The sequence below is a fragment of the Lasioglossum baleicum genome, unplaced genomic scaffold (genome assembly GCF_051020765.1).
Source record: "Lasioglossum baleicum unplaced genomic scaffold, iyLasBale1 scaffold0021, whole genome shotgun sequence".
Lineage (NCBI taxonomy): Eukaryota > Metazoa > Arthropoda > Insecta > Hymenoptera > Halictidae > Lasioglossum > Lasioglossum baleicum.
This window is the reverse complement of record NW_027469081.1, coordinates 812,355-837,747: the sequence shown is the minus strand read 5'-3', so window position 1 is coordinate 837,747 and position 25,393 is coordinate 812,355. Positions and strand designations below refer to the sequence as shown.

At 40.4% G+C, this 25,393-nt stretch overlaps 1 protein-coding gene across 24 annotated transcripts in view; it reads left to right on the top strand.

The window, feature by feature from the left end:
• The window catches only part of LOC143219184 (protein muscleblind), a 520,585-nt gene that overhangs the window by 394,173 nt on the left and 101,019 nt on the right, over positions 1–25,393 (top strand). The window contains exon 5 of one of the 24 annotated variants that reach the window (XM_076445115.1): positions 1,713–14,949. The exons of the other annotated variants lie outside the window; for them this stretch is intronic. Within the exon in view, the coding sequence (XP_076301230.1) occupies positions 1,713–1,724 (12 nt within the window). The 3' untranslated portion in view covers positions 1,725–14,949. Of the gene's footprint in view, positions 1–1,712; positions 14,950–25,393 lie in introns of those variants that run through there. 24 annotated transcript variants of the gene reach the window in all.

The following is a 25,393-nucleotide window of genomic DNA, read 5'->3' as shown; positions in this document are numbered from 1 at the left end:
TCATGGCGCAATTAACAGAATGCAACATCAAGTGAAAAGCAACTAGGTTTTCCGTTTGACGTGCATCAGATGAAAATGCTTCTGATATGAGATAACATTTCTCTCCGTTCACCGCACAAATGATAGATAAAGGGGTGTAAATGTATATGCTGATAACATCCGTCCGGCGTGGATGTTAAATGATTAAACTTGGAAAACCCATTGCAAAAGAATGTGTCCTAATTCTTCGGATTAATATTCATGAGCGTGAACACACATAGGATCCCTTCGCCCGCCACAAATAGATCCAGGATCCCGGGGGTGGACGGGGGGGGGGATAACCATGCGCGACTATTAGAGAGACATCGCTACTCCCAACCAAAACTGATTTAAAATTCCATGAATGAACCATCTGCCCTCACATTATGAGATCATTTATCTCTCGTACCAGACCACGGACCGCAAACACGGTTAAATCCAAAACCGATTTTAAACGGCAAGAAATGGAATTCGTCGGATACGGGGGATGTACATAAATCTCTTCTCATCGCGGTGTAAACCCGCAAATAATTAATTAGTAATACGAGAAAGGTTCGCTAACGGTCGGTTGGTTTCGGTGCTTTCTGTGTCGGCTCCCGTGCCTTGATATCAGAGTTTGAAATTGGAGTACCTTACTCACACCCTCCACTTTGCCATCCGCCCCCTCTCCTCACCAGTCTTGTCGTCCCTTTCGTCCCTGATGCCCCTGCCGTCCCTTCTGCTCTTGCAGCTATGTACTACCAACTCCTGTAGCTCCTGCCGCTCCTGCTGCTCTACCACCTCCGTCCTCCGCGCGTCTCGTCTTCGGATGAGGCACGCGAGGTGTCGTCGGTTAGGTATCCTCGCTCACCTCATTATACTAATTATTTAAATCCCCTAACGGCACATTATATTAAACCCCGGTGCACTTAGTTACGTCCGGCAGGAATGAATCATCGTTACGTCGTTTCGCTCGTTAAGGAAGTAAGGAAAGTCGCGCGCAGATCCACGGCCGCGAGAACAACGTTCTACGAGACTAGGTATTTGTAGGACCGACTTCTCAACCAGAGAAATAATTATTTTACTCTGACGCACAGTGGGCTAAACCGACGAAATCTGTGTCAAAATCAAAGAACTTTCGATAGAAATGAGATAGAGCGATGAATTTTTTAAAAATAAAAGCTGAAACTTTGCAGAATATGTGATAGTTATGGAGATTGTGGTGCGAACGTTTTTTAACCTTGAAATAATTCGTTAAACTTGCACAACTTCAAGAAAATTGCGGTTTTTCCTATACCACGGGCGGAAAATTTTTTTTTTAACATGCGACACATCATTTCTCGTAGATTTATTCACGCCGATTTCAAATCTGCGATCCGATTCAAAATGCCAGATCCGATTAATATCAACAGAGTTATGAATCATAACTTATGATATTGCCGTTCAAAGTTTTGATCACTAATGCTTTGACATAGGACGTTGATTAAGTTGCATTGTTTTCATGACTTTTTGTCTGGTAAATACGTAAATCCTATACTCTAAAGTTGAGTTAATGTATAAACTGAAATTTCTTGAAATTGTGACATGCGGCGTTTTTCCTTGCAACTACAGATATATCGTCTAATTGATTTAGTGTATCGGAAATATTTGTAATAATTCTGAACGCGCGGTGTACTTCGTTAAAATCTCACAAACACAAATTTTTTCTGTTCCAGGTAAGATCATAATTTCAACCAATGTCATATTTTCTAATGGCGAATGAAGATGCACAATCGAATGCTACGTGAAGGTAAACTCCTGTCCATTACTCAAGTTTGTTGCATTACACGAGCGACTATTGCAGAAGCGGCGAAAATTTACACTTTACCTACCGCACACCTATTAATAGGATTTTCAATAATTGTGCTGTACCGAAAGAAAGCATAGAAATCTTGAGTGAAACTATTAGATGACTTTATTGAGGGTGACTTGGTAGTTCACAATGAAAATTGCTGTTGCTATTGAACGTTCCAGTAAAAAGTGTTCAGCCATGTACCATAGATTTTTCAAAACTATGCAATAATCACAGGTCAGTAATTGATTAACATCTTACGGGCTGGCCACGAACATATTATAATACGTTCAATAACGTTCCAGTAAAAAGTGTTCAGCCATGTACCATAGACTTTTCAAAATTATGCAATAATCACCGGTCGCGGTAATGTGTTAAAATACATATGTACGTAGTTTGAAAATGAAATTGCCCTCGTGTCTCCTCCGCCGAATAGTCCAAGCACGAATGTCTCGAAACGTGATAAAATTGACTCATATCAGATTCCCGTTCGCGTATTACATGTAGCCCACTAAATTAGGGTACGTTCGCCAAGGCAGCCGAAGGGAGGATGAAGAGGATGGCGACAGTGCCACCCCCGTTTCCCTGTCAGATATTCGGACTGTGTTCGTTAATTGCCGCGAAGCAACGATGCCGTGAGTAATAATAGTTTCGCCACTACGTGGATAGAGGGAAACAATAGCGAAGTTAATTAGCCCGGCTGTCATTCCCCGGGTGGAATAGCGAAAAACTCGCCGCGATAAATCATTTCACGCGAGTCGGTAAAAAAGCTACCAATTCGTGCGTTTCTCCGGCTAACAAGCCGCAGTGACCTCGTATAATTGACTGCCCATTATTTTACTACTGTAACTTACGCGACACGACCCTGGGTAAAGTTCGTCAATGAATTTCATGCGGCGAATATACCTACCTACGAATTATAAAATAACAACGAGCAACGAAAAAATCTTGTTGCTATGTTTAACGTACAGTTGGCTTAAGCAAGTTCTCTCGTTTACCCGGAAACAGAACGGTTTCCATAACCATTCAAGATCAGATAATAAACGCAAGAAACCACAGGAAATACATGATAGTGGATAAAATTAACACGTTCCGTGCCGAGCTGTTTTTGCTCGGCTTTTCATTCGGGCCATTCGCTTTGCTCTGTACTGTACTTTTTATAATAAGGTGGAGTGGGGTAAGTCCGCCCTAGTTTTTGCAAAGTTGAACTTTAAACCGATGTATTTTCAGTCTGGTATGTGAAAACTCAACGTTCTTGGCATCAAACACTTGCCACAGTTATTACTGCTGAATTAGTATTATGTAGGATTCTAATTTTGCTTGAAAATTATCATTCTGATAGGATATTGTACAAAGTGTAAACTAGGACGCACTTGCCCCGAAAATGGGGCAAGTCCGTCTCTGAGAGTTAAAAATGCTTTCGAACCTTGTTTCAAGAGTGCTACGGGGCAAGAAAAGAATGATTAACGAGCCTGCTATAAAATGCTTCTTATTGCATTCAATTATATTGTTTAATTTTATAGTTATTCATTTTTAAACAAACATGTACTTCTATGCTGAAATATGAAAAGGGATACAATGATTTTAAAACAAAGTTCAAAAATGCTTTCGAACCTTGTTTCAAGTGCTATGGGGCAAGAAAAGAATGATTAACAAGCGCGTACTTTAAAATGCTTCATATTGCATTACATATATTGTTTAGTTTTATAGTTACCCATACAGTACGGACTTACCCCACCGTGATGGTACGCACTTGCCCCGTGTAGTAATATTTACGGGGCAAGATCATCTTAGTGTTTTTCTCAATTAATTTTCTCAAAAATACAATAAAAACGGTTTATTTAATGTAAACCTACGTCAATATTTGTTGTACTTGCCTAAAATAACAACACAGAATATATTAATAACTTGTAAACTATTGCACGTTCAGAGTAACCTCAAAGTTGTACGTGTATCTCGCACGTGACTGTTTGGCATTGGTTGATTTATGTTAAGCGAGGAAAACACCTTTATTCTTTGGGGACATCTATGTAGAATAGTTCGTATTAACTTATTCTATTATACATTAATAAATACAAGCTAGAGAAATTTCGTTCATCTATCTATATAAATAAAAATCAAATGCTGTTCGTTGGTAAGCGCATCACTTGAGAACGGCTGGACCGATTTGGCTAATTCTTTTTTTAAAATGTTCGTATTAGTCCGAACTAGGTTATAGGATAAGAAAAATTGGAAAAGTATCACGGAAAAATGGAAAATTCGGGAAAAACTAAAAGTGCTTTTAGAATCATATTTCAATACAACAAAAAAACGAACGTCGTAGCTTTTAATCAATATTTCAATAGATATTTACATTATCGACGTCTGTTTGCATTATCGACATTATAAACATTCGCCAGTTAGTTAATCTCGTATTATAATAAAAATAACCAATTAACGGACTTGCCCCGTAGACGGACCCCAATCCATCTTACCTTATTCTTTTGGTCGGAATAACTAGCTTCTCAGAAAAGTGAGAATCGTTCAATATTAAAACACTTATCGTTTTTTTGAAGAGCGTCCGAATATTAATGGAGTCACTGTAGGTTTGAAAATGTGTGTTCCAAGTTCTAACATTGTCGTAAAGAATGGTACCATTGTGTCTCGCTACTTATATTGCGTATGATAGCGATGATATCCAAATAAAACTTGTATCTGTTGGATGAGGTTAATTTAATGTATGTATCTGTTCGTAATGTTCGCGCCTCACGATTTCATCACAATCAGTTACCATCGTCTACGACCATGTCAGCAGACAACAGGCGTACCTTGGCTGAATTTTGTTTACGGTGTGAGAAAGCCAGAGAATAATAATGTAAGTGTCATCAACGTCTTCTGGAATGAAATTTCTAGGCGGGAGGAGAACGTCAAAGCCATGGCTCGGGGTAAATGAGCCACGTCGATGCGGAAACTTTTGATCGTCACACCTGCGAGGGTAAACCCGCGTCCTAGCCGACCATTAAGTATTCTCCAAGTGTTCCCCTACAAAGGAACCAGACCCAATTTCCCCCTGATGCCCGGCGTGTTCTCTTTTGTACTTCGAGGCGGGAACCTTCAAGTTAAGGTCTTTCTAAAGGCGCGAGAACGTTATTAACACTGAGACAGGGTGTTTGTACCTGACCTGTTTGGCATCCAAGTCTTTCGAGTTTGTCTTTAGAACCTGCGATGTAGCATGCTCCATGAAACCTGTACCTAATTCCACAAAAACTATGTTTCTTATCATTTCATCGTCATAGAACGATTCGTTAAATGTAGGGAAACAAGATACAATCGAGAGTTTTAATCAAGATTGATTTCGGAGAAACTGTGAGAAGCAGCCAATTACTATGGAGCGACAAAAGAATAATGAAGTACAATTTCACAAGTTATTCGGGTAACTTATTTAACCCTTTGCACTAGATATTTTAACTCGAAAACTAAACATTTCTTCCGACCTAAAACATTTCCGTTTCCCATGATTTTTTAAATTCTACGGATATGAAATTGGCATGATACCTCGCACAATACCTGAATGTTTACTAATTGATTCTAATAATGTGAAACAATATTTTTTAATAATGGTGCAGCGATTTTTAGTGACACCATTCGAGTACTGAGAGTTGAAGGAAGTCAAATTCTTAAGAGTACTTGTGTATCGTGTGTTTATTATCATTAGACCTGCCATATTATTTTTTTCAAAATGAAGAAAATATGGCTAATTATACCGATACTAATCCAAGGGAAGCGTTCACAAATTGGCAATGTATTGTGCAATCTATTTAAGAATAAGCATTGGCTATTCCTGTTCGCTTTTCTCGTTTTAATTCATCGACATTATCGAAATCCCTCCAGCATAATTAGTACAACCTGTCGATAAACGACCTCGTAATTACGTTATTATTTAGAATTATTCTAAATTAAGTGAAAAATTTGTGTGCGGTATTATAGCTCGTAGCATGAACATCATCCGCGCATTGACGCAGCTACATACATTATGGACACGGTTCACCGCGGTCGCGTCACTTTCGTTATTAACCGCGTATTACGTAAATTTTGGTAATAGAGTAGTTAATCATAGTTAATCATAGCAATTATTGCTACTTTTCCCGTTAATTGCATATCGGGCAATCTTGAACGCGGCTTGTCGGTAGAAACAATATGCTGACACTAATAAGCGTTCTATTACGGTGCGAGGATAATCCAAAATTCTCGGGATAATATTCGAACCACAATTTCATTTTCTATTAACCCGCAGCCTATAGAGATCGATTATTACGCTATCATCGATACTATTATCGCTTTGACGACAGCTGGGCCTATACATTTTCGCAATTAAATCGGTGTGTTCAATTAAATCAAATGCAGCCTGAACCTTAGCTGCTTGATGATTTCTAAAATGGATAAACATAACCAACGTTCACTTCAAAATATTTTATGGACTTGACGACTCGGGAAGTTGCTTTTATTATTTTATTTTGACCATTAGAATTCAAGAAATGAATTACATCTTCTTTGAAAGAGAGAGAGAGAGAAGCGAAATTAGCTGATAATGAGTCATAGGATGAAATGAAAAATAGGTTCGATCTGTGCTGATTTTATTTTTCATGAGACGAGTTTCAGCTGTAGGTAAAATTAGTTCGTAAAAGCAGTTCGTTTCGTATAATCCATTGAACGAAAGACAACATGTTTCAGAAGCATATAATAATTGTTTACATTATGATCATTTTCATCTTTATAGGTTCTCATGATTCTACACGCATAACCAAGATGAAGAAAGAGGAATGACATATTTTCGTTTGGCGCTGCATTTTCGAGTAAATCGAGTTTGAAAATTCAGCGAGTACCCGTGCCATTAGATAGGAATCGACTGGTGTGTCTGATCATGACCAATCAATTCTACTTCCTGCAAATCCCAGAACACAGAAACTCGACAGATTTTCTTTGTTTATCTCGAAAACGAGGCGTCAAACAACACATTGCTCTTCCTCCTTTTTGACTTGTTTCTTAATACGTCCGCCAAAGTGTTCCACATTGTATTTCTTATGTTTAAATTATGGAATAAAACATTTTTATTTGACAGCGACGAACGCTAGGACGATTGTTATTTTATGTCAGATTAATTTTAGCAGATATCGGATATTTTAATACGTTAATATCAATACGTATAACAAATAATAAACGAACGACCATGGATTCATATTGTAATGATTATATTTATATGGAAATATTCCAAATTCTCATTGTAGCAGTGGATTAATTTTGTTATACTATCGACCTGAAAATACTGATAAGAGTATAATCAAGTATTAGATGATTGCATAAGTGCGTGCCCGATTTGAAAATAAAATTCAATGGTTGAATTTTAAAGAATACAACTTTATTAATCAATACATATAGTCACCATTCTTTTCTAATTGTGGAAAATTTAACCATTTCTCAATTTTAATTTAACCAATCTTTAAAATTGAACCATTGAATTTTGTTTTCAAATCGGGCACGAACCTATGCAATCATCTAATATAATTATATGTAATTAAATTACAAAGAATGTTACGTTTAAGCAACATTACTGTGCACTTTTCACTATGAAAGACAACAAAGTATTTACTTTTTATAAAATGAAGAAGTTTCTGCGTTAAATTAGACAGTTTTCTGTTGTTGAATGTACCACAGATATTTCCGCTCTTTTCCGTTCAAGCTAGAGGATGGTTCATTCGAAAATACTGTGTAGTATGTCTGCAATTGCGAGTCAAAATTCTAATTTCGCGTTTGTATTGCCAGTTACATTCGTGTAGAACGTCCCGAATAGCCTTTGAGGTTCAATTATTCCGCTCGAAAATTGTACCGCGACCCGCCACCCGCAACATTTAATTTCGCCGCAAACGCGTGCGGCTAATTCAGTTTTTCCGAATATACTGGATGGCGGAAAGGAGGTTTATTTGTCGGGAATGGCGGCGGGATTGCTTCGAACTGGCTCCATTCCCTGCCGGCATCATACTTTCTCGCGAGGAAATACGGAAAGGAGACAAGCGAAAGCCCGCGGATTTCAGTTCGAGAAACTTTTCTCACCTGTCGCCATACTTTATTCATCCGACAGCACCGTTTCATGACGACCATAAGGAAATAAGCGCAGTTGGGGAAAGAGAGGTTACGGTGAGACTCGAAGGGGAGGAGGAGAGGCTGAAAGAAAAAGTGTGCATCGTGAGGGTTAAAGGTGGTGGTGGGTTTTCACGAGTCGAAAGTCGTTTTCTGCTGCGGCAAGCCCAGCCATCGTCTTGCAGGAATTCCAGAATAAACAAAAATGGATCCTGCGGCCCGGCTGCTTTATATCCCGCAGCGGGGATGGCTGACGTGGAAAAGAATCCAGGAACACGAACAAGCTCGTAAATCAAATGTGTCTGCACTTCGTATATACGAGAGTCGAATCCGTAAACCTTTGCGCCCCTTTAATCCCACATCCATTATTGGTACGTCGCGAATAAGAGGGTGCTTTCTTCAGCGGCACGAACGGCAAGAGGCATTACCAACGGGATCGGCAGTCAGACGTCTTTGGTAGGCGGCGAGCGACGGGGTGGAAAGGGGTTGGCCGCGAGACCACGCATTATTTCCTGTCGTGGCATTCGATGTAGATAGCCCCGGGCATTCCAAACGTTTGATTGAAAATTTCTTGAGACTCAGGAATGGTATGTGTGCAATGGGCTCCGCTAGCACGACCTCACGGGAGGGCTTTATCCCCTCCCGCCTCCCGCCTCCCGCTTCATACCCATATTACGAAAAAGGATAGAGATCGAACGAATCGATCTATTTAAGGATGTTCTGGAGGTATATGAAAAGGCAACAAAATTTTTGAAAATTTGACGAGATATAATAAGTGGACACCCTTAAAAATCGTACAACTTTTTAGAAATCGGTCCAAAGGACTTGAATATTTTTAAGATGTTAGACCGGCTGGTTCGCTAGAGAATAAGTAAACAAAAATTTAATACGATTGCAATTGGTAGGAATTATACAAAATAGCCTCTCTTTTTAGATCAGGTAAATTAAAATCGTACTAAAAATTCTATCGTATTTTATATTCTAGCATTTCTTCAAGATTCTCTGAAGCCATAATTGCATAAAGATCCGCAGTCTACCAATTATATTTTCATTAAACATAGACTTAGCGTCCTTATATAACCAGTTTCACTCCGATCCTACAATATCACGAAATTTGAACGGAGTGCGCAAGAACAAGCGGTACATTCCAGATACTGAATTTTTCTCAATCTAAACGGAAATCGGTTAGGTAAGGATTCATTTTTGTTCTGTACGCAATCACTGTAATTTTCACCTGTTCGCTACCACCGGCACAAATATGTGACATCCGTAATCTGACAGTTCACTTAAAAACAGTAAAATTAATTATATGCACTTCGTCGTTTAAAGTGTAGAATGGTAAATAGTAAATAGTAGAATGCATAATTTTCAGAGAATCTGTGACTTTCTTCTGCCAAACTGTTTTAATCATTCAAAATTGGATACGTTGCATTTAGTAAAACTTTCGAAGAAGAAAGGTAAGCAACGAAACAAATGCTGGTGGCGAACGCGCGCGTGTTAAATAAAAATCAAGAGATATTCTACCGAGGTGCAATGATCCTTGCGACTCCTAACGAACCGAAATAACATTAATTGGAGTAGTCGTGCCCATGTGCCACAACGGAAATCAATCGTGATGGTGGAAGTAGCACGCGACTGGTACGGTACCAGCTGCATTGATACAGAGAGAAGGAAACTTTCGGATAGGCATTGGTTTCGTAAAACTGTGAAAGGGTTCGGTATAGTATCGAACCACCCTTATTCGTCCGTACCACCGGTCTGTACTCTGCAGGGGTGAACGGTAATTTCGTTAGCCGGCGAATTTTCTAAACGATTCCGAACTCGCTCAACTTCTCGCGCCCCCGGCCCGGTATCAATCACTTCGTTCCGTTTTGTCTACCCTTGGTGTTGGACGATTCGCAAGTTTTGTACCTCGGAAACTTCCCGATTCCCACGCTGTGAATCGAGTGATTAACCGTCAACGATTAAGATCGCGTTCAGCTTCGATTTAATTCCCATCCGGTTTGAACTTTTTGCTGATAATTAATCCCTCCCCACCGTAGCCATCTCCTCTTCCTCTTCCTTCTTCCCACCTGCACCGTCTACAGCTTCGTACATCTTCTAATCGCGTAACGTTCCTTGGCGTGAGACGGAAACATGTTCTTTCCGCAAATTTTAGCACACGTTCAATGCCGCAACAAGTCTTACGTAAAGAATTCGTATTCCGTTTCGAATTTAATCCTTTGCGGTCGGAGCTATCTTAACACTGAAATTAAACATATTTCTTCCTGCCTAGAATAAATCAATTTCCATTCTCTATGATCTTTGAAATTTGTGGATATGAAATAGAGCTGGGCATTATTTGGCGAAAAGAATATTTGAAATAGTATTTAATATTTTAGATTTTTGATTTTGCTTAAAGAAAATAGTATTTTATTTGAACAATCCTGACCTCGAAATAAAATATTTCAGATTCCGAGTTTCAGATAAAATACTATTTTCAAAAAGTACTGCATCAAATAAAATGTTCTATTTCCAAAGTTGTACAGACACTGTCAAATAAATGGGATTATGTACTATCTACTGTTTAAAAAATACTATTTTCTTACTATAATGATAATAACGTTATAATAAATCTTATAACAAAATTGAGTTATAACTAATAGCCATATTCAGAAAAATTTACGAATAAATATTTCAGTTCAAATAAGGAAAAATACATCGAAATACCACGGTAGTCGAACAGTTGTTTTTGTACATTAACAGTTTCTGCCACAAATTTGAAGCACAGCCAAGCTAAATGGAAGATGAAGGGTTGATACAAGTAACCAAAAGACAATATACACTAATCCGTTGCGTGGTTTATTAGAGTTCGTCTTGTTTTTCTCCCGTTCGTTGCATCTGCCGCTTCCTCTGCGACAGAAGAATGAAACCGCCGCGGCGGCGGCAGTGATCTTACCGGAGTTGCGCCAGTTATACGAAAAGTTCGGCTGGGAAGTGATGCGCTCCGGGAACCAACGAAATTACTGGTAATTACAAGCATGATTTATTAACTTCAGAAACTGGCTATCTTGCGGTGCCGTGTTTTTCCCGTTTCAGCTGGCGCCGTGTCGATATATTGCGGCCAACCAACGCGATCCTTGATTTCCGACTTGCGCAAAACCGACAGGAACACATTAGCTGCAATCATAAATATTAAAAAATTTCGCTTCGCGTCGTAATTCGCGATAAACGTCTACTCTTGGATGAATGCCGATATGGATCGATGGTCGTAGCCTCGTCGAATTCGGTTCATTAGATTCAGTTTTTTATTTAACCCTGATTAAATACGAATGACCGCGTCGATGTCGGAAAGAGAATATTTAGGATCGCTACCGAATGCATCGTTTATTTGTATAGTATTTGTTTCTACATATTTTGATGGAGCCGCAATAAAAAAGATGCGATCCATCGGATTGGTCTCGGTATTCAGTCTTGAAATGTTCGTATTTAATTGTTTCGAAAACATTGCTCTTGATGCTTCTTGAGCGATGTGAAATACGCTACACTTTCAACAATACAAATGTCAATAAATAATTGATTTTCTTTGTATGACGTGCTAAACATTTTTCTAAAATATGAAAGAAAGAATCTTCTCGCATGAATATTTAACACTCTATGCTACTCATTAACACTTTCCCTGCCGGAAGCCTATTAATATGCTTTTCAATAATTCTGTTGTATCAAAAAGAAAGCATAGAAATTTTCTTTTACATTGCAATCTTAAATGAAACTACTAGATGACGTTATTGTGGGTGACTTGTTAGTTCACAATGAAAATTGCTGTTGCTATTGAAGGTTCCATTAGAAAGTGTTTAGCCATGTACCATAGATTTTTCAAAACTATGCAATAATCACAGGTCAGTAATTGATTAACATCTTACGGGCTGGCCACGAATATATTCGTCTTTTCGTTTAACAACGTATGAACGGCTTACGATGTTAACTCCTTGCCGTACCATTTTCTTTACAGTTACGATCGCTAAAACGTCTTTATCCCCAAAGATGTCTAGAAGGGAAAAGAAAATTCCTATTTTTTGTATGGCTAAACGAATCAAATTTTATTTCATCTGAAAGAAACGAGCAACATTCATATGTGTTGGACTTTGTTAAAATCTTCATGACGAGCCTGACTCGTTAAAATGCGGCAAGGGGTTAATTCCTGTTTATATTTCAGTAGCCGGCCGTACAGTACATATACACAGTTTGGATTCGCTACATTTTTCATTAAACATTTCACGCATTATTTACTTATAGAACGAAAAGTTTCTTTTACAAACCCGTATCCGGATAGAAACAATGAATTCGACTAACCAAAAAATTACCATGTTTCTATTTTCCATTCTTTTTGTTTCCTACAACCCGTCGGTGAGTCGCCCCAGATAACAAGAAACGCACAAGACTACCGTCGAGACGTAAAACTTTTAACGACGAACTCTCCCCGAAATTCTACGACAATCGACGGGGTCGCGTAACCATGGAATCTCTCGATGACGTCATGACCGACTTTCAAATCGAACGGGTCAAGAGTTTTCCTTTAGATTCAGCAACTAATGACCATCTCCTGTTCTAACGAAGATGAAAAACGAGAGGTTCGAAAATAAAGAATAAATGAGTCTCAAAGCGACGTTTAAGGGGTGGGAGGGGCAGCGAGTCGGTGGTGAGAGGGGTTGTTCGATCAGGATGACGAGGGGGTGCGGTGAAAGCGATGCAGTAACCCGGTTGGACGAAATCCAGCGACCGAGTCCTGACGTTTTCGACCAGCTGATCGACTAGTATGGAACAGACGAGGAAAGAAACGAGCGAACGAACGGACGGATGGACGGACGAATGAACGAATGAACGAACGAATAAGCAAGCTATGCTGGCGACCGCGTGAGAATGGGGCTCCAGCCCAAGTGGCGCCGCGACGCTTGCCGACTGCTTGTCGCTTTGCACCGGGGCAGAGGGAGGAGAACCACTTGACGCGACCGCTCGTAAAATCGAATTATTAGTTGCCACCGTGCGAGTGCAATTCGGGAAAACATCTCGTTAGATCACCGCCTCTTCTCCAATTCTCTTTGCTACTTGCTGCTCAGCCCGGTGAAAAGTACAGTATTAAGATTTCAGTGATTGAAATCTGTTATTTCAGAGATGATCATCGGGGGCGGAGTTCGCGCAATGACACCTTTTATAGGTGAAAGCATTCTGAGCTTCTTCAAATAGGAAGAAGATACATATACAGTGGGTGTATAAAGTATTCGTACACCTTTTAAAAACGACCTGATCTTTTATAATCAATTAGAAGCATTGGTTTACGAAATGATATGCAGAAGAGATTTTCCAAAAATTATAATTTACAAGGTTACATGAAAAAATAAAGAAGGCATTTTCGAAATTTTTATTTGGGACCTTGATGAAAATTTGAAATATACGTTTTGCAGATCTATGTTATTTATACGCATGTTTTGACAATTTCATCGAAACCCATTTTATATGTAATATTTCATTTTGCTTTATAACCATTCGCTTTAACCGAGCGTTTTATATTTTCGTTTCGTGTATATAAAGTTTGTCAGTCGTAGAGTGTTACAGATCAGTCAATTGGGCAAACACTGCAGCCTTTCCGTATATTTCATTCAGCAAGGATACAAACTTAAGTAGTTCTTTCCGCAAATAACGAACCGTCTCGGGTTGGAGTACCTCGACTAATCGATTTCGTGCTTGGGCCCTCGATTTTCCTCTCGAGATTATTCCACTTGTGCATAAGGAGAGTTTCTCCGTTTGCTGTTCCGGGCAAATTGCGCCGCTGCTCCATCGTTTAATTGCGTTTACTCGAGGAAAAGTTCCCTAGACGGAGTCACCCCTACTGCACCGATGCACCAATGATTCTCTTCCGGTTCTTCGTCAATACTCCTCCTGTTGCTGCGTCTTCTAACGTCCGCGGGACCGTGTTCTTGAATATTTGTCGACGCCACCAACTTACACGTACGCACAGTCTGTACGGTGAAGTCGCGACCAAAGCAAGGCTCCGACAATCGTTAATCTGATTGCTTGCGCTCGAGAGTTTGGCCGTATACGATGCGCGCATGGAAAAGGAAAGTTTCACATTGATAAATAAAATCTTTCTCACGCTAAGAATCCGCTACGTAGAGCACAAGATGCAAAACCAAGCCGAATCGACGAACGGGTTCACGCGGCGCGACCGACATGAACTTTCTCCGACATGACGGTTCGAATCTGTCGAACCGTCAACATTCGACTGTCAACAGATTACGAGTTCTTCAATTACCACGGTAAAATTGATTTTTCGACGTGCATGTTATTCATGTATGAGATTGCCGTCTCTATTTTTGAGCTTTTCTTATCATTGACTAACAGTGCGTTCATTTACTACCTCATTTGGACTAAATAAATAAGTAGACTGTATTTAAAAGTAAAGTCCGATATGTAAATATGAACTGTAGATAGGACTTGAAAGTTTAGCTTTGCACCCTCAAATGATATGTATAATAAAACTGCTTCGGAATGTATGCCTTCCAAAATCGTACATTTCGTGCACAACGACCCAATATTTTACTCGTACATGAAATCGTTTGTTTGCATAAACGTGGCAAAACATTCGCCAGTGAAGTATCAATACATGCATTCTCGACAGATCCAGTGCTAAATTACAAGAGCCACGCAACATGAGCAGCGCAAAATTAATGTGATCGATTGTTACACTTCACGATTCAGAAGTAGACGCGAACTGTTTTCGTTGAATTTGATAATTTCGTGCAAAAAGTCGGACATCGTACAGAAAGACCTTAATCGACAGAGTGTTCTCTGTTCGATGATTCCCGCAAGCAGGCGCCTGATTGGGGGTGTCGAACCGACACCCGATACAACTCTGTTTACCGGGCAGTTCTGTGTGCTGGAACCGGAGTGCGCTGGAATCGGATAAATGCAAAGCTGCTGCGAACCGTTAGTATCCGCGTTGGTTAGAGAGTTCGTTTAAACCGCTAGAGATACAAAGAATGGGTGTGCGAGTTGTGGGCGAGGTGGTGGTGGTGGTGGAGAATGAACTTGAAGAGTATAGGGACAAAGACAAAGACGAAGATAGGCACAGAGTTAGAGAGAGATTGAGGTACGGGCGAGTGGGAGAGGAAAAAGAAAAGAAGTAGGTGCGCGAACGATGGAAGGTAGAGAAGAGCGACGAGCAAAGCCAAAAAAGGTAGTAGCACGTGGATGAGTGGGTTGAAAGGAATCTTTCCGATAGAGGCTGCAAGCCCCTCGCCCCCTGGCCGAGGCCTGCGTCGGTCTTTCGTCCGAGCATCGGTGGAAGGAAGTACCGAGTACCCGAAAGGCGGCGTGCTTGTGCGGCACGGTGTGTGTCCGATGTTATCTGTGGTTGCCATGGGGATGCTATTGATTGGCCAACGCGCCGACAGACGTCACGGGAGTCGCGGCGCCACTCCGACTATTGCCTGCCGCCTCCACCCCCACCTCCCTATAGACCATCCACTGCCTCCTCTCTCTTTCACCCCGATTCACCCTGTTTCGCCCAGTGGCAGCGGCAGCGGCGACGGCATGGCAGCGGCGACAGCAACGGCAACGGCAATGGTAGCGGCAACGGTAGCGGCAACCTGCCTGCCGGCTCTACGATCTACGTATCCCCCGCGCGCGTTACTAGTCCACTCACTCGGTACTAGTCCCCTATTCCGCGCGTTCGACCGCGCACAAACGCATCCAAACACATGGAAACGCACTATACGCGTCCATCTACCCGCCACGCTCATCGTGCATCCTCCCACACTCTGCCCTACCAGACCCTCTGATATGCCTCGTACACTCGGTAACCTGAAGTCTCGTGCAACTAACACCGACCCTTTCTCGACCGCTAACCCCGTAACGGAGGGACACTCCTGTGCCAAACAGTGACGCCGTTCCTGGAAAGAGGGGGTTCGGATAGGGCTTGCGAAACGGAACGGGGAAGGGTAATCGAGCCTCGTTGTTTGCATGAGAATAGAGGTAGGCATTTCTCCTCGTATGTTCCGCCTCCCAGAGCGAAGGGCGAAGGGTGGAGGAGGAGACATCAGCTGAGCCGCGACGTGTGACGAGGTCGTTCGATTATCTTGGACATCTTTTGGATCTCGTGACGCTTCACGATTACTCCCGAGAAAATAATACTGGGCACACTTGGCGGCACGAATGCGGCACAAGTGTGGAACAGTGGACTGATACAACCGACCGGATAATAATAATCGACGACAGGGCATTTCTCTGAGAAAACGTGAATCGAAAATGTGGAATTGTTCAGACACAAAATGGTGGAAGATGTAAGGCAGGAGAGGACAAGTATGGGGACAGAGTACATCAAAATTCTATAAAACTAAAATAGTTCTTACTATGGAGGAGGAATACAGGGTCGGGCAGAAGTGAGGTCAGGGAGATAGTACAGCTAAAAATAAGACGAAAATCCAGAATGACAAAATTGCGTTGGAGACTTTTCATTTTTTTGGGGGGAAAATTGGCCTTAATCATTCTTGTACTCGTATATTAGTATTGATATCGATGATATCGATCCAACGTGCACTTGATGGAATCTCACAATCCTCTTTTCTCTAAAATGAAGTTACCAACGCATTTTTGTTATTCTTGATTTTCGTTTTATTTAACTTACATGCTTTAAAAAAACAATGTTTACCTTCAACTCTTCGAAACGCTTCCACCTGTAGAAAAAATAAATACATTACATAATGCACCTCTTCAGACCATGTAACTTCTGTGTACAAAACTTCTTCGCGCAACGCATACTTTGGAAGTTATATAGGTGTGCAAGTTGCGTGGACCACCCTGTATATTGGCTTCGCACAACTAAATTACTAAATCACATAATTTTGAAATACCGGATGCTGCGACACGCCGCGCCCTGCGCAATCCTTGACGCTCAACAACTCTAAAAAATGAGCGGAGCTTAAAACTCCACTTTCGAAGCCATACTGTGGCTATCCGATCTAACTCTTTATCTCGATGCCCAACAAGAATTTTAAAATTAACGCTTAGTCTTGCAAGCCTGACCTCGCGGCCGTGTTTTATTATAATTCCTGCTCCGCGTACACGTAATCGCGGGATGGAAGCGCACGCTACTCGTAGAGGAGTAGAACGGCTGGGTTAGGGTTCTGTGGTAACAGTTATAAAGAAAACCGGCGTGGCGTGGCGTGGTGCGTCGCGTCGTGGTGCGGCGCGGCGCGGCGCGGCGGTACGACGCGACGACTTCCACGGGGTCGGAGCAGCCATCCTGGCGCCTAACCGGTCATATAAAACACGCCGTTCCGTCCTAGCGGCAAGCGGCGAGAGGCGAGAGGCGAGTGGCGTGCTCGCACGCGAGTTTCTAGGAACGTGCCTCTTCGTCAATGAAGAGTATAAAGAACGCGGTGGAAGAACGAGCGCCCGACGCGGATGAATTCCCCGTGCAAATACTCGATTAGTATCTGCCTAATGGATCGTAATCGATTGCGGTCGGTGAAAGGGTCGGTGGGATTGATAAGCGGTAGCTCCGGTGTTTTCAGCAGGAATTGGAGGCAGGCTTTATTCGCGTGCGCGATCGCGTATCTCGTGAAACGCCGTTCGAGAGCAGATAAAAAATATACATGCACGAGCATGTGGAACGGTGTCTATTGGCAGAATCAATTTATGTAATCGAATCACGTGATAAAACAATAAACGAGACATGCATTTAAAATGCTGCGATGGAGAACTAATTCTAGAAACTATTTCTGTGTGAACTGCTATACTTAAATAGACATTTACGGATACCGGGAAATGATCAGAACCCAAAGTCTCTTCATAAGGCTGTGTTATTGATTTTTTCAATTAGGTTTATAGACGAGAATATTAAATCTAAATTCGAAGTTGTTGGGACATTATTACGTGTTTGAAAATGTGTAATAGAATTAGAATTGTGTAGAAACAAATTAGAGTTGTTGTAGCTGCTAAGTAACCTTTCACCATTGAGATCACGATTCTTACAATTCCAATTTATATGGTGAGAATTAAAATCATCCATAAAAATTGTATGGCTTTGGTTATCAATGTTTTCGAAGATTAGATCCCACTGTACTTGAGAGAGTGTAAGACCTGGGGCTCTATAAAACACTATAAGATCGAGAGGGCTGGATGTTAACTGCTATACTTGTTCGCTAGGTCTACGTACAATAGGCTCATGAGTTCATGAGTTCATCTAGTTATCACGTTTTTTTATATGCAGAAAGTGGTTCCGGGTGGTTCCTTACCAGTTGTGCATACTGTCAGGATAAACGTCAATATTCTTGATAAAACAGCGCGATTTTTGTGTACCCTCTTCTGTGATAATACGTTGCGTAATTTAATTTAAATTTAATTTGTTTCCGAATCATTGAAATCGGCATCGCAAGTATAAAAAACAGATGATGGCGCTGACTTCCACTGCAAGTAGTGTGGGTGGCTTATGTTGTGGCCAGTGCTTCACTTACTCTCGGTGATAAGACATTTATCGAGAGAATTATACAATTTATCATTCATATTTTGCACCGACTTTAGTCATTTTAGTTTCCTCTAATATTTTTCTTCCGGAAATATGAATTTTAAAAACATACAATGACTATTAAAGTCTCGTCGGTTAATGGTCGGTGTGTGCTGGTATAAGAATATAATAATAAAATGCGTTTGTGAATTTTCATGTCAAATATTATAATACTAAAATATGTTTAATAGAATGATTGATTGAATCCTCTTTCGTTTTTTCGTATTTAAAAGCGTGTTTCCGAATTTTATAAATTTATCCAAATAATCGATATTTAAACACCATGCATTACGAACATAAACGCAAACAATATTGTAAATATTTGGCATGAATATTGTACTGATAAGGATAGTATAATAAGAATTTAGGAGAAACACAATATCACAAAATTTTAGTGCCTGTTTGATTAATAAATAATTATGTAGGCTACAAAATGTGCAGTTGAAGAAGAAAGATGAAGAAAAGCAATTAGTGGAGTTAACAGAACCAGAGCGAAAGTGAATGTGTGTGACATACATGACCTCATGTCCGTTTGGTAAATCAAATAAATATTCGTGGGTATATCGTTGCTCCCTTCACTCGCTCGGTACCAACCCCTCTTTATTACCGGCCGCGAGGCAGCAGTAAGTACCACCACTAGGCAATAAGAGCAAAGCAAAAACAGTTTTCGCTGCTCTGGAATACCTCGCTGTTTTTCGAGCCAGGAAACATTAAATGATAATCACTGTACATCACTCTTTGTTATGTAAAATATTTCCTCTTTAACGTCGCGTAAGCAGCTAGTTTGTCTTTGTTCCGGCTGATTGACGCCACTTTACTACCTTACGATTAGAGAGAAAAACTGTGACTTGACTTCATGGATAAATAGTTAGACGTACCACATGTTATATTATCTATGTATTAAAATTTTGTTTATTCTCTTCCGGCAGCACTGTGAAAACCTTTATAAATCGAAACAAAACTTCCTTTAACTCGAATTAGTTTCCACAAGTGTGGAAGCTGAACAAGCCAAAACAGTAGTAAATGTTTTACAATGTTTCGTAGAAAGATGCGATGATATTGAAGAAAATGTATTCTCTGCTTTGGTTACCGTTGAAAATACCATTGATCAACAATCGGTTAATTGATTGGCACAGGGTAAAATCACAGATTTATTTAATATGTAATAGTAATATGTAACAGCCTAGTAGATTATATTAATCGAGTTTATAAAGTTCCGCCAGGTTCGCGTGTTTTAGTATGTATGCAGAAAGTAGAATTGGTTGATCATGGTCAGACGCGTCAGTCGATTCCTATCATCTCCAAAAATTGTACCTTTCTTTCTTCGAAACTATTCAAATCAGCAAATTATTAACTCTTATACAAACCGCCTGTAAGTCGAATTTTCGTTGGGTAAACCTCTATTACTCGAAGTCTTCGATAAGTCGAAATCTCTAAAACTCGAAGATTTTAGTTCTTCCCTTGAGATTCGAGTTATCGAGGTGTTCGACTGTATCATAAAAAATTTCAATCAGTTCCCTATCGACAAAATAGTCTGAGATGATTACTAGACCGTAGATTTTATGCATTTATTAAACGTGGTGAAAATATTTAAGGATATAAATGTATTAGTTTCAGCCTAATAGAATAATTAAAAGAAGAATACAATTTTTACTTGGCTCCTGTGTCCTGCAATCAATGAGAACATTTTTTATTTTGCATAAAGTCTAATGATCTTGCAGTCTAATGATTACGATAGGTAGTTAATCCCTTGTCTCTCTCCCTTGTCGTTTTTTTCTTCTTGAAACACTACGCGTGGCTAGATGCGCGATAGAACATCGAGATGGAATTGCACCATTATGGGAATGGTAGAATATTCGATCAAATGTATTCCTTACCCCCAATTTTACGTGTTTGTGTCAAATACTTATGTAGAAGTTACAAAGAATAATGTGTTCAATGGTTGAATAACGAAATAAATAATATTTCCAATAGTGTAACTATGAATATTGATACTGAAATGTAATTGATCTGTCTCGGAACGTTCCACCGCAAACTTCCTTTGCTCGATCAACTCTTAAAACGTCCATTGTAACAGGCACTTCATTCATATTTATTCGCCGAGATATCGTCTCTTTCGACGAATAAATAAACGAATGACGAGACTTTTCTGTCTTTGTAATCGAATATTAAACCGGTTGCGATGCAATCCGTTAAATGAATGAAAGTGCACGCGAACTCATGGATATATATTCAATAATGTTGTCTGCATGCATAATAACAAATCATTTCAAACACACTAGCACGTGTATGTGCGTACGTGTAGTATAAAATTTTTCCTCAAAGAGATAAATTAAGGGAAACGAGATACGAACATAAACCCTTGTTTATGTATATGTAGATTATTTAAAATCTTTCTGTATTTAAGATGTTTGCTCAAATTCTCATTGTAAGAGTAAAAAATGGATATTCAGAGAAATTTCGTAATATTTTTTAGAGGAACATTAACACATTGTTCAAAGAAATACAGTAAATTGTAAAGAAAATCACCTACTTCTCTGGGTTCTTCTGTCTCCCTCCGCAGAGGATATACCCCCCAGGAAGCTTTTCTTTATTCAGACTCTGACAAAAAGAGCGGCAGGCTTCACAATAAATCGATATTAGAATATTTACGCAGGGTTGGCGCAATTTCCACGGAATTAGAAATAACGTCCTGCCGTTTTCTCGCCCCCACGAGGATCGTAAACAGATAGATTTTATGGGGTGGAGGCGTAAACTTTAACACACGCTCGGCCCGTTCGCCTAATGTAATGATTATTAATTGCCTCGCTGACAATATTCAGTGCAGGTGAACGCACCCGCTGGCAACTGCACCAGTTTTATTAGCGGCGGGACGACAGTTTGGAAGGTCTCTCAACAAATATACATCTTGGCATGCGAATAGTAATTGTTGTTCTGAAGTTGCCGCCATGTCGACAAGCAAGACATAAGCTTCCCGGCTAATGCGGTCTGCCTTAGGTTATCCGTACTAACTGCGAATGTCGCGGTCCTGAACGTCATCCCTTTTAATGTCATGCGAGTTTTCAGAACTAACCTCTATCCCTTGCTGTTCGCTAGCACGGCATTTTACCGCGCGAGAACAGTAAGAATTTGCTAGATGCATAGATGTAGAACATACCCGTACATATGAATGGAAAAATTAAATGAAGAACGTGAACGAACAAACGAATAAATTTCTATCACAATATAATCCAGAAACTTGTAATTTATTGACGGAATATGTGGATTAGAATGGTGCTTATCGTTACTGTTAGCGTTTACAGTCAGGCAAGTTCATTAAGTTTCGAAATCAGTATATTTTAAGTTGTGAGAAGAAGATCATATAATTTTTGCGTCCAACGTGACGATTCTCGAGTTCCTCTCCTTACATCTTCATCGTTCTTTAGTTCACACCTTCGCGATACCTTCAAGAGGAAGGGAAGACGATCCATAAAAGCGGGAAAAGGTAGTCGTTATGGCCGGATAAGAATGAAACTAATTGCGGCGATACGACGCGACGTCTACGAGTGACTCCGTAACGACGACGCGACGCCTACCCGTTCGAGTTCGAGCCACGATGCTACCTGACGTATATTCGATAGTCTATGAAATTTTTTAGTCATAAGATTCTAACGATGCCACACGATCGTACCTCCTTTGGCGGATATTTTCATTGTTAAATCGTAATGATGCTACAAACTTTCCTACCTTTTTTTCCAATTGTCCGACATATTTTTGGGAAAATCCGTGAATTAAGCTCACTCAACAGCACACATTGTTCTTGAACTGTATAGGAGAAACTTGTTTAGAGTGAAGACTTTAACGCTAAACCTACCGAGCCTTAAAAGTAACTGGTAAATACATGTTCCCTTATAAAAATGACAAGATTGATTTTATTTAGACTTTGTGCAACTCCTATTGTAATATGTGCTCCACTAAATATGTCTCTATACAGTCATTTCTAATAAAATTATTTTTATTATATCAATAATCGTAAAATAAAAAATGCGGAACCGATCATTTTGACCGATGATGGTGATGGTTTAGTGTTAATAACATACATCAAGGTCATTGAGATCGTTGGGTTAGATCGTGTTGTTAGGAAACGGGCTCTGTGGAGCGTTCGTAAAATCTATTCACGTACTTGTACAGGGTGACAAGAAATAACGGAGTTAATCATTTCTTAATTAATTCGCAAGAGTTTAAAGAAACGCGTAATACATATATATCTCTTACCTATCAAAATCAACCAGGAGAACCGTCTAATTTCATCAAAAAACAATCGAGCTACGATAAACTTAATCGCAACTCCATTTTGTCTGCAATCCGATTTCAATTTTGTTTTCATGCAACTTTGGTTTAAGCGTAGAACACGGCTCGCACGTAAGAAGGAGCGAGACGTTCTGGCTAAAAAAGGAAGGAGGTGTGCAGCGGACTCCAATAAAATTGGCGGGGAACTGAATAAGCGAGCGCCTCGGAAGTGAAGAAGCGCCCTTTGAAGCGGACTGTATACTCCGTTATGGAATTCCTTCCTCTTTTGATATCATATTGCATTCATCTTGTCACGATAAGCCTCGAATAAGGGCTAGCATAAAAAGTGGCTTAACTTAAGCCGGATAGAAGTGACAGAACGCGGGGCTAGAAACACGGCTTTTCTCTCGAGATGACGAGAACGAGGAAAAAAGAAATTCCACGTTTCCTTCGTGTGCTTACGAAACGAATAAGAAGCAAAAATATGACTCGAATAGGCTTGTGAACGATTTAAGGAGAGCCAATACCTCGGTAACGCTTCCGTAAACGTTTCAAGTATGCACTGCGGAACGCAGACGAAATTTGTTTTTCCCTGAATGCGCTCGGATGTATAGAAGATTTCCCACAAAATATGCAAACCCCATTTATCAATTGCTCGATTCGTTTCTATTATGATATGTGCTTGGCTATACGCGTGTTTTTAGAGTGAACAAGTGTCTGTTTTAAGTGACGAGTTCTCGTCTTTTTCGAGAATTTGGTGGTCCTGATATTAGTTAGAAATACCGCACAATTAGTAGGTCTGTGGATCTACTATTGTATAATTTTTAATAGTGCCCCACTGAGAATAATATCGCTTCACAAACTGGGAAGTTTGGGAAAGGGTACGACAAGGTAATTCCCACAATGTCCACGTGGACATTGGGAATTCTAACCGCAGAATGCAATTCCGCTAATTCTTCACACAGAAGAGAATGAACGGTATATCTTGGGGCGCTCGTGTTTTCAGAATGTGACGATTAATGTTCTGTTTAAACATTCCTGCGGCTGCTATCGTAATCGATCCCTAACGGAGACAACAATCATAATTATCAAATTTGTTTGATACTTGATTTTATTTGATAAAGAGATCAACAACATCGGTAACCTGATATTTATAATCGCATGAAACGCTACTGTTTTCATTATGTGCTCGCTGCCATTACTTGTTGTCAATAGTAACTCCTCGAGTTTGATGAGCACCGTTATTACTTTATGACAGAAAATGATGACGCTTTGCCCGCGTACCAGCTCTTAACGAATCTCTTCCTCGAGGACCCTTATTTCAACATATTTTCCCCAACAATTCATCGTCATCCGCCGTCAATGGTACCCCTCAGTCTTTCATCCAACAGAGTACTTTTAATTTGTTCCCTAAAATATGTTCATTCCGTGGTCTGCCGTTTAACCAGGAAAAACCGAGTTTATTCGGAGGTCTGTGGGGTTGGGGATATCGTGGAACCAAGAGATTCTAACCCAGAAATTTGTGCGGTGCTCCTGTAACGAGAGTTGCATTGCAGGAAATAAATACAGGATTTTTCTTCCACCCCGACCTCCCCCCCCTCTCTCTCTCTCTCTCTCTCTCTCTCTCTCTCTCTCTCTCTCTTTCTCTCTCTCTCGCTCACTCTTCAGTAAAGCGCTTACAATATCCAATTCCAACGGGAGCGGTCGCGAGCGAAAATTGTTTCGGAACGACCGGGCGATGGTTGTTTCGAATGCTCTGCGTCGCCAGATATCGTAATGACGGCGGCCGTGAATGCTGGAAAGCAGGAAGTCGCTATTGACGGCCATACGGAAAGGGTAAACGAAACGAGAACGGGCGGTAGTAGTATACGGGGACAAAGATTCGCAAGCGGGGAGGGGCAGAGGAATGGAGAATGGAGGAAGATAGAGAGAAAGGGATGCAGGAAAGAAGGGCAGCAGATAACGGGGTGGAGAGTTTTCGAAGGGTACGGAGGTGACATAAAAGCGAGTAGTGGAAATCCGGACTGGCTGAAAGGAGCGATGCGGGATTACGAAAGGATTTATTTGAGATTTTCTGCTACTGCTACTGTCGACGACGACGGTACTGCTGCTGCCGCCGCGCCGCCGCGCCGCTGCTGTTGCATGATGCCGCTGTTGCTGCAATATCTTGGCTAGGATCGGTGTACAAATAATATGAAAAAGAGAAAACGAAACCATGCAGACGTAAAAAAGAATAAGATTCCAGTCAGAATACAAAAGTATACGAAACAAACTATCGAAGCCGGGGTATCGTCGGGTATGCAGGTACATATTCGTTTGTCCCAAACGCCGCTTGCCCAGTCAATCCCTTAATCGTTCGAAAAATTTATTGAAAAGAATTGAACAAGTATGTTTTTATAAGTTGGTCATTAATTTGAATACTATCCGTTTTATTGCTGTATACTCTAAGCCGTAGAAATTTCAGTTTACCTAATTTCTCTCAACCAAGAAACTTTAATTATTGGGTCTTGTATGAGATTCGAGTACGTGTAGCTTCAAATCCCAACAAAAACATCCTGTAAACAGCAGCCAAGTTCCTATGGCCGTAAAAAGTTGTGAGATCAAAGAAAATACGGCCAAGTTCGTTAGTTTAAAAGAAT